Raw genomic sequence first — 10,930 nt, 5'->3', positions numbered from 1 at the left:
GCCGAACGGAGACTGCGTTCAGTGAAAAACTCCGAACTTTTACGCCGTGATATCGACAGTTCACCAGGAAAAAGTGGTTGTCGTGTGCGCATGTGTTTCTTTTTCCTGCTCATCCGCCCGTTTACCCTTTACAACTGTTATTTATAACCTCGGCAGAGTATGTTTGAAACAGAGCGCGCGAATATGTGTGAAAGAACGTGAGGGTTCAAATCCGCGTAGAAAACGGCTAATTCACCGGCGACATTTTTGCAATTTTGTCACTCCTGAATAAGCGACAGTAAAGCGGCGCGAGATTTACAGTGTAGTCCACTAGCGTCCCCTATGTTAACACCACGCAGTCATTTACCGTAGTTATGCCTTTATTCCAGTGTGCGCTAGTGAAAGCACTTATCTAGCGTGCAACTGCTCCATGTATGGGCGACATCCACGTACTGCCGCATTAAGTCCATCTGGTCACACTTGTGTGTGTGCCTAGAACAAAAAGGACGATCTTGAAGGATGTTAGTGTCAAACACCGCCCATCCACCGCTGAAGTTGTGCTTCACTGTAGACAAACAGATCTAGAAAGGCAAAATGGGCGATCATCAGCCTAGCGCGTCAGGATCATCACGAAGATGAGCAATTAAACATTGGAGAGGGGGACCGACCTCTGTTGCCACCAACCTTAATGTTGTTTGCCTCAGACGAGGACGCTTGCGAATGAAATTATCTTTACGAAAACTCAGCCGTCCAAAAATCTCCCCTTGCGCCTCTTATACTTTAGTTGTCAAATTGTTGGAACTGAGCTATAGCTGAGGACAACACAGCTACTACCTACTATAGCCTAACTTTGCCACATCAGTATCTAGGGATAATAGTATAGTGACAACAGAGCAATTACAAACAGAACATCTACGAAGGATGACGCACGAAAGCGTCTGTCGCTCTTTTTTTTTGTACTCATTAACCATCACCTTCATTCTCTTTGTTTCTTGTGGGTCGTACCATGCGACTATGTTAAAGTCGTCACTCCTAACTCTTCTCTGGAACCTCGCATAGTCGCAGTCATTTGGTGGCCGCATTATGTCCGAGAAGAAACTGCCCATAGAGCATTCCTAGAGAGAGAGGAGTGGTGGGTAATGCACGAACATAAGACCACAAGCGGAACATAGGCTGTCACACTCTCAAATTAGCAGACGTTCAAGAAATGAGAAAATTATACTAAAATCCGCTAAACGAGGAGGATGGTGAAGGATACTCGCAGCATAAACGGATCGCGATCATTCCTGTGTTGGATGTAAATTCGGACACCTCTACTATGTTTTTTTTTTTTTTTCATGGAACCTTTATGACAAACTCCCCAGAAGTCGAAACGAAGTGTAATGGGGAAGTTATGATCCAGTCGAACGAGTGCGAGTACTTCCGCTATTAGCTTTATTCTACATATGATGCTCATAAACTTTGTTTTGTGTTACGTGTACTACTGCCGATTGCGAATACGTTTCGTGGGCATGTTCCTCACTCGAATGGGAAGGTCAGCAGGTCACACCTGGAAATTTTCAGCGCGTGTGCCTACCCTTGTCCGGCTTCTGTATCGCGTCTTTCTCAGCGCGTGGAGTAAAAAGCTGAGTGCTCAGCTCCGACCAACATCTCACTAATTTGGTTCCGCGGCCAGTTTTTGCCAATCGCTGCAGATGCTCGTTGTAAAGGGCTATCATCGTCATTGATATTCAAGCTCTGCTCTGCACGGAACGTGCCATGTAGGTAGGCCTTTACTACATGCATGGACAGACGTCGTGGTAACCTGCCAAACCCTTCGTTGAATACTGCAAAACCCACGAACCCAAAACTTAACAAAAATAAATCTGAAGAGAATACGGGTTCACAAAACGGTTCCGTGAGAATGTTGTCAGCAAGCCACGCCCAGTGCAGTGGAACTTCAAAGGTTTCACGATATACATTTTGAAAACCTGAACAGCTCTTCCACGACAAATTCACTATAAAAATGCATTTGAATCATGGGATTTATTTGGCATAGATTTCAACGTGGACTGTCTTTCATTCGGTTATCTGGCTCTTACCAAAAATGCCCGAATTCTAGATAAGTATTGTAATATGGGCAACAGAAGTCCAGGCCCTTGCCAGAGATCGGACCAACATCTTCGCTTCTTCCTACCCCTCGGTGCCCTACAAATATTTTCTGTAACTAGTTCTTTTGTAGTGCAGATAATGTCCACTTGGCCGCATAACCACAAAATCCATTTAAAATGTATAACGCGCCCAGTATAATCTCAGGCGGCAGGAACTGAACCGAACTAGGAAAGTTTCGAAATCCTGCCGACAACACTAGGAGAGTGTAGTGTTTACCTACGTATTACAAAATACAGTACGTGGCCGATGAACATGGCTAGGAAATACTCACAAACTCAACCTCGCCTTCTTTGTAAAGGCATCTGAGATGAGCTGCGCTGAAATAGTCCCAGCCTCGGACGATCGCATATTCGTGGACCCGTACAAACCACACAGCCATGCTGAAGGAGAGGAGTGGTTTCGTCCCCTCGGGCAATGTCACTTGGTGCATGAACTTCAAGCTATTTACCTTGGCGAAAGAAATAAACGACCGTAGTGAACGAAGTTAATCTGGCAAACTTGATTCATTCAATCCTAATTTGTTGCAATCACTGAGTATTGTGTAAAATCTCTACTGTGCATGCCACTTGGCCCCGGTTCAGTGAGTGCTGTTCTGTGCGGCTGTCCGCAAGAGCGAGCTGTTGGCACAGGAGAGCGAAGAGGAAAGCGCGCGTTAACGCGATGTCGCAGAAGGAATGAAGTTGCTCAAAACTTTCTCTTCGGATAGATTCTGCGGAACGGGCACAGAGTTTGCCGCCGACGGAGAGTAGCACACAAAAAGACGTGACGTCAACCACGTGCACCCAACAAGCTATGACGTCGCTCCTGCCGACCTTGCGTCTCCACCGAGGTTTCGACCCAAAATGTCGTTCTTGCGGACACCCGGTGTTCGCAGGAACGAATACACTCATCTAAGAAGGTTGATAATTTCATATTGGGGAGAAAGTATCTGGGATCACAGATCATGTTTTGAAGAAATAAATGGCACTTCGCAGTTCAGTGCAGTTGCGTCTTTCTTCGTCTCGTCGGCTCACGCGCTGGCTGGAAGCAGTTCCGCAGCCTTTCTGGCATAGAGGATGGAAACATAGGAGCGGCCCTTTTCCATATGTGAATGTCGCGTCGCAAATTCCATGGGCAACACTGTGCACCAGGGCTTCCTTTTTCAACTTTCCACCACGGCTCTGTGTTCAAAAGGGTAAGTACACCATCGTCGCATAGCAATGAAACACAGTTCGAGGTAACGAGTTACAAGTAACGCGTTATACTGTAACTAAGTTCCTTTTTTGGTAACTTGTAACTTAACTCGCGAGCCGTGGTAACTTTCAGAGGAACTCGTTCCTTTTTCAGTTAGTTTTAGCTCGCTTTTCACTCACATCCACATATGTTCTTGCTTTCTCTCCGGTTCTTTCATGGCATTTATTGCCATAAAACGTGGTATCCAATCAATGACAGTATTTTATTCAGGAAGTAAGAACCGCTGCCATTGAAATGAAGCTGAACCGTTGTGCGCCCACAGGGAGTAAGATGCAAAGCGTTCGAATAGACCTCTACCCGAGAAACGTCATCATTACATTGGTAGACAGACTGAAACCGAAACAAATCGGAAGGAGAGGGCTGCGTTGCACGAACGAGCACTTGTTCGCTGCCTCCCATTGAAAGAAAAGTAGGACCGAGAGTCCCGTCCCTTTAAGGGACCATATCGTTATCCCCTCAAGACCGTGGCTTTCGGGCGCGACCTTGTTCACCTCTAGCTTCGAGCGTAGTTCAGTTCTTCCAAATTTCGGCGCTGTCGAACACTAAGACGTTATTTGTTTACAAACAGGGAGAGGCCTATTGTTGGACATAAACGAAAACGATCTAAACGTGTTGCACTCCTCCGCAGGCAGCTCAAGATCTAACTCAACTGCTCGTGAGCGCTGCACCTGCGTAACTTGTCCGAACTAACTTGGAAGTAACTTCTTTTTTTGAAGTAACTCAGTAACTGCGAGTTTAGGCTGAAGAACTTTTGTTATTAACTTAGTTACATTTTGCACACGGTAACTTAACTTGTAATGAGTTCTTTTTGACGGGTAACTTCTCAATCTATGATAAAACACCTATTGTACGAAACAGCGCACTGCAAAGTGAAGAGACTTTACTGGCCCGCCAGCTCTAGAGCTGCTGACAGGTGTACGTGTCCCGATAGAGAACGGGCAAAGTGAGGTACTGAATGAGTTTAGGGTAAAATATCTACTTGCAGCTCAAAGGACCCACTTCTTGTTAACTGCACCACTTTTGTTAGAATGCGATGCACCTGTATATTTGTGGGCACTTTTAGTTTTCTACAAGGATCTGATACACCTGTTTTCCCTCTTAGTTTTCTACAAGGCGTGCAGTACAAAACCCTGGCGTACGCGGACCGCACGGGCCCGTGGCCGTTTATGAAGTATCACCATATCTTGTTAACTGCACCATTTCTGCACCATTTCTTGTTAACTGCACAACTTGTGTTAGAATGCGATGTACCTGTATATTTGTGGGCACTTTGCTTTCTACACGGAACTGATACACCTGTTTTCCCTCTTTTTCTTTTAGTTTTCTACAAGGCGTGCAGTACAAAACCCTGGCGTACGCGGACCGCACGGACCTGTGGCCGTTTCTAAAGTATCACCATATCGTCAAGTACTTCATTAATAAACCTGGCCACGGTAAAAAAACGATGGCATAAAAGTATACGAAAGTAGTACTGTGTCTGGCCGTAGGAGACCAGGGGCGAGTACGTTCTATGGACCCCTGGGCCCTGCCCTGAGCCCTGTGCGTATTTTTCCCCTCGCGGCGCGTGTGCGGAGGGTTGTCCGCGCTCTTATCGGCGAGGGGAGGGCTGTGTGCGCGTTTACCCTCTCACATTTTTCAGTCTGGGCCAACTTCTTTCGTCATTTTTCAATCTGTGCAGACTTGAATCGCAATTTTTTCCCCCGCTACAACAGGTGTGCGGTGGGCGGTTTACATGCAAAGGATAGCCATACACAAAGTACATGTGAAAATATATTTATTATAGTCATTAGTGTCAGGAATTATGTTGTGACTCTGCGTGAAGGAGAAAAACTTAGCCAAAAATCTGATGCAATAGCATTGAAGGGGTATCACAATTTTTTGTTAGTGATAATCACGCAAGTTTTCAATTAAGCAGAAGGAGTAGCACATTTAATCAAAGGAAATATTTTTAATCAGTATTATTACAATCAAAATTAAGTTTTATTATAAAAAGTCTAATGTGAGTGCCATAGTGGAGTTTTAATTACAAAGTTCTAATAGATGTATGTAACTTCAAGAACAACAGCTAATATTCCATTATGACACATTTAATCAAAGAAGATATTTTTAATCAATATGATTACAATCAAAATTAAAAGTTTTATTATAAAAAGTCTAACATTATTATACGTGACCACCATAGTGAAGCTATAGTGATAGATGTAGTTAATTGTGGACAGCAGAGAACCTGGAAGACCATGGGACACGAACACAAGACAAAATAAGAGTGTGTGTGTGTGCGTTTGTGCAGCTGGGGCCGCACTTGACAAGTAAGTTCATTGTGTTTGACATCAGTGATATTGCCGATATTGCCGTATATTATGCCGACTGTGATATTTTTGTGAGAAATAAGATTTATCGCATTTTCAAGAGACTAGACTGAGCGACACATGATGTATGCTTTCTCCAAGCAGCGTGCTCTATTCTTATCGAATCCCTCACGCCTGTATAACAAATTGAGAAAGCAGATGTGAATGGGTGTGTTCTCCAGGTTGTATGTTTGCCACACAAGCTTAATTTTAGCGAATATTGTATTATTCTGTTTAATAATTTTCTGGTGGTAGAAAATGTGTTTTGTCATGCTAGACACTTTGCTATTCGAGCAGAAGTGCGTGTAATTTCTTATTTTTCACTGTCGCTCGTTGTGTCTGTGTTGTGTGTGTGCAGCTGTGACCCCACTTAACCAGTAAGCACATTGCGTATGCCTTTTCGTGTGACTCGAGTGATAAATGTATGTGGTATTGCATGAAATGTTGGTTTAAAAATAACTTGTTGCACTTGCATAGCAGTGCCTTCTTAGTGGAATTTTCGCCCGTAAAAAAAAGAAAAATTCAGCGTATATCGTATTATGCTGCGCGAGAAGTGATTTTCTCAATTCGATTTGCGTACCTTTGTCCTGTGCTTTCTTTACGTAAGGGCAATGCGGCTGTGTATGTAGCGTTATGCAATAATTATTTGATAGCAGAAAAGAGCGCCTTTTTCTCAGTTTATTAGCATGTGCTTCGTTTTTTTTGTTTTTTTTGCAGTTATAGCTATTCAAGCAAAAGTGCGTGTAATTTTTCACGGCCCTTTTCTTCTTTCACTGCTAAAGCAGAAGAAAACCGCTTGGTAAAGCTGAATAGTGTTCTATGACAGAACGTGGGTTTCTTTGTCAGATTTTGTTGTGTGCTCGATGTGTTGATGAAGTAAACAGTTAGGTGTATTTGAGTGGAAATGTTCGTGTCTGAGCCAGGAGTCGAGTTTCCTATAAAGCACGTCTCCTTATGCATTCCCGAGCTGCTGTCTGCGTGTGTGTGTGCGCGTGTCTATGTGCTTTTTCTGATTTGTGTCGTCAAATGGGGATATCCACCCCAAGAACACAGACAGTCCACAGGACGTCCTCACAGTGTCATCGCGTCCTCGTCCTTCGATGTGTATTCCCCAGGATGTCCTGAGGTTGACACTCTCGGATTGTCCGTGAAGAGTCATTCAGGTACATCCTGTGCCAGTCCCGGTAGGTAGCTCAAGGGAAGAGAAATGCCACTTGGTTCAATTTTCCTGCTAAGACTCTGCAAATATTGAGTGACACATTTGTTTTGCTTTCTGGGCCGATCCCAGGGGCTGAATGACATTCGTCAGAAGAGATGCTCCCCTCCGAAAAGGCACCTTGATACCTGGAGCATTTACTGCGGAAAAGACAGAACAGCTCGATTCTGTAGCACTGCTTTTGACTTTTGAAGGTCCTACCCGGATGTCTCGAACCAAAGGAGTAAGAAACATAGACTTCGCATTGCTTGAGAGTTGACACTTCAAGCAATTCATCGCTTGAGTAGTGTGTGTTTGCTAAATTAAATTAAACTTCAATAGCTCGCCCTTCGTTTTCTGTCGGAGGCGAGCAGCACTCTCGAAATTACGGAGGGGGGGGGGGAATATATATTTATTGAAGGGAAAGGTCTGCCAGGAGGATCACATAAGCAATATATAATGTCTAATTTTCTTTGCAAGGAAATTCCAGTACCTTTCGAAGTGGGTATCTCGGCCTTTTTGTGCTCCAGGCAAGACTACTTCTTTTTCTGTCTTTTCTTTTGCCCTCTAGATTTCTGTCTTTTTAAATCGCCGCGCTTATTTCCGTCGTGGAAAGTACTACACTTTATGCGGCAGTTTGTGAATATGAATTGACAGTAATCAATCAGTGAAATCAGTGAAACCAAGCAGTTGTCAAGACTGAGTGGTTTCTGACAAAAACAAATAAGGTACAATAAAACGATGCTAGATTATGTCAATGCTGCGTGATCACATTCTCCTACATCGGTCTTTGATGACCTCCTAGGGACAACCAAAAGAATAAGTAAGTAAAAAGGTCCCATTTAGCACATGAGGGGTACCCTGAGGACCGATTTCGCCCTCCGGCGGACGTCCTGCCTGTCCTGGTGTGATAACCGTAGGATATCCCAGGGACGACATTGTGTTCTTAGGGCATTACATATGTTTTGCATGCGCTGTGGCATGTCTGGATTTGTTTAGCAGGGCCTTGCAAATTTTACCCACGCTAGTATGTTGTTGTTATCTTATGTTAGCCGCGCAGCGATGTGCAGTGACTCTGCGATTATTCCTGAGGTCTTAAGCCTTTTCCCTGGTCGCTTAAAGGAATTTGTGTGCCCTTGTCCTGTGCGTTCCTTACGCGGGGACAATGCGGGTGTGTATGCAGAATTATGCAAGAATTTTCTGATAGCAGTTGATGGTAGTTTGTTAGGATCTGTTTAATGTTTGAAGTCATAGCTATTTTGCTATTCGAGCAGAAATGCTGGTATCTGAGGGTTTAACGCTGACGGTAGAAATTGCTGTCTCTGATGAATCTGCATTTCACTGCAATTCATTTAAGTAATATTATTGAAATTCCACAGCCACTGTAAACAAAAAGGGATGGTTGTGTGCATGCTCATGGAAGCAACTTGCATATCGGAATGACACGTGATGAGAGCGAACTTTGCGCTCAGGTGCGGCAATGGTGTAGGCGGATGGAGCATTACGTGAAGCCAAGGGCAAGCTGCGACCTTGAACATGCAGAGCAGGTTATTTTTAGGCCATGACGACTCCCCACACCCGTGCATGTTAGGGCATGCAGCGAGGTCGCCGCTATATAAGTGCGGAGGATGTGTAAAGAGGTAGCAGTCTTCGCATCGCTTCGGGAGTGTGCGGAGCTCGCTTCAAAAGTAAGTATCTTTCATCCACGCTCTGTGGTGCACGTTTTCTTAGTGTTTCTTTTTTTTTTTTTCAGTGCCTAGATAAGTGTTCTGCTTTTTTGATCCTCATGATATCGGGGATGATGAGGCATTGGAAGAGAATTCACCATCTTCTCCAGACATTTCACCTGGCACATTGCATGCTCACGTCGAGCAATCACATCCCTATGTGGACATTTCCTTCCTGCCTTTCTTTCAAACTGATAGCGCATTCGTGCTATTGGCATCTGTTCACGATCAGGGAGTAGAGGACTTGCGACAATATTTGATGAACCACCTCCACAATATAATTACTATTTTGCGAGCGCAAAGAATACCCTTTAGGTTTTGCAATCGAGGGGATATAACCGCACACATAGCTCATTTTATGGCGCTTGCTCGCGAAGTCCACAGCGATGGAGCTCACACTGTTGTTGTTACCAACAAGGCTTACTCTATTTTTGGAGCAATTGCAAGAATGATGAAAGCTTTTAGCAATCCCAACTGCATTATATTTTTATTCCGGTCACTTGTTCTGCCTATATTGGAGTTCGGGTCAGTGGCCTGGAATTCTCTGTCAAAAACCCATGCAGAGAAAATTGAGAAAGTGCAAAAAAGACTCGTCCGCACAGTAGAGTATCGCTTTCCGTGGTTAAGTGATAGCATTTCACTGCCATCCCTTTTGAACAAACGGATTTACCGTGATCAGATATTTTTGTAGTGTCTACAAAATCGTGTAGATTGTACTAGTGTAATTATGAGGCTAGCTCTCTCCATCCCAAATCGCAACACCAGGGCGCTGCGAATGTTCCATGTTCTTGGTAGCTCTACAGAAAAATGTCCCTCATTAAGAATACAGATTTTAAGTAACATTAATTCTGTTTGCATTGACTTGTTTAATTGACTTGTATGAGAAGTGTCCAAACAGCTCTTCGTCGCGCATGTGATCTTTGATGTTTGTATAAGTATGGCCAATGCGAGCTGCTTTTTCATTGTGCTATGAACGTTTAATTTTATCGTATTAATACATTCCTATGTTGTCTGTTTTTATTGTGTACTGCTGGTAAGGCTTTAGGCTGTTAGTAGACAAATAATAAATAAAATAAATATATTAAATTAAATATCTAAATTCGTCGCTGGGGGAGCTCGTGGAAACCGTCAAATTCATGGGGGGTGCAGAGGCATTCCAATGCTTGAAGCAGGTATTTGGAAACGACACGAAATTTTACTTCATAAAGGCGTATTCCCGTACAGCCATGTCAGTTCTTTCGTGGTGTACGATGAATTGGCCTTGCCAGAAAAATGCTCCTTTCGAAACTATCTCACGGGGAAGGATATAAGAGGAGGATTACCAGTATGCGTTGCTCGTATTTTTGGATGCTCAAATTTGAGGGATTATAATGCACTGTACCTGAAAACCGATGCTCTATTACATGCAGACGTGATGCAGCACTTCCGACATCTGTGCTACAGCACACGAGGATTGGAATTGCTTCATTGTGTTTCTCTGGCATCCTATCCGTGGCAATGCACTCTAAATTACACGCAGGCAAAATTGGAGTTAATCATTGACGAGGACATGTACAGAACCATCAAATCGGGCGTTACAGGCGGGCTCTGTCAGGTGAGCGGGCGTCATTTGCGGGCTAGCAACCCTCTGTGTAGTCTACAGTCTGGCCTCTCTGTAGTGGCTATGATCCCGATAAAGAGGAGGTGTACATATCATATATAGATTGCAACAATCTTTATGGATTCAGTATGATAAAGCACCTCCCCGTTGGTGATCTCGAATGGGTCGAGGATTTTACCTCTGTGGATTTTATGCGTCACCCCTTAGATTCGGATGTGGGGTATGTGTACGTATGTGACTTGGAGTATCCAAAATCTATCCACGCTCTAACGAGGTACTTCCCCCTGGCTCCCGAGAAGGCAGTAGTCCCAAGGAATGGCTCTCGCCATTCCAGCGAGGGCTTCTCGAAGAATTAATGTATCAGCCTGCTAACAGCAAAAAGCTGTTGCTTACATGCAAGGAGAAAGTCGAGTATGTTATTCATTATGCGTTACTCGCACTCTATTGTAGATTGGGCATGAGGGTGACAAAAATTCACCGAATTCTAAAATTTCGCCAGGCACCATTCCTGCGTCCCTACATCGAGGACAATGTTGCCAGACGCGTTGCCTCGGGTACGACATTCGAAAAAAACTTCTACAAACTCTCAAGTAATGCAGTCTTTGGGAGAACACTTTTAAATAAATTTAACATGCGTGATATTCGAGTAGCCTTCGATGAGCAGACGGCGAGTCGCCTCGGGACTCTGGCAGAACGC

General features: G+C 44.1%; 1 protein-coding gene across 2 annotated transcripts in view; it reads right to left on the bottom strand.

Annotated features, from left to right (window-relative positions):
* Positions 1–347: 347 nt before the first annotated feature.
* LOC135390180 (uncharacterized) overlaps positions 348–10,930 on the bottom strand; it is a 112,148-nt gene continuing 101,565 nt past the window's right edge. For both annotated transcript variants that reach the window (XM_064620152.1, XM_064620153.1), the window contains 3 exons: positions 2,402–2,578; positions 954–1,094; positions 348–560 (listed from right to left, as the gene is read on the bottom strand). In XM_064620152.1, coding sequence (XP_064476222.1) covers positions 375–560; positions 954–1,094; positions 2,402–2,578 — 504 coding nt within the window. In that variant the 3' untranslated portion in view covers positions 348–374. The remainder of the gene's footprint in view (positions 561–953; positions 1,095–2,401; positions 2,579–10,930) is intronic.

This window comes from Ornithodoros turicata, chromosome 3 (assembly GCF_037126465.1).
Source record: "Ornithodoros turicata isolate Travis chromosome 3, ASM3712646v1, whole genome shotgun sequence".
Classification (NCBI taxonomy): domain Eukaryota; kingdom Metazoa; phylum Arthropoda; class Arachnida; order Ixodida; family Argasidae; genus Ornithodoros; species Ornithodoros turicata.
The sequence above is the reverse complement of the archived record's forward strand: the minus strand, read 5'-3'. Positions and strand labels throughout refer to the sequence as shown.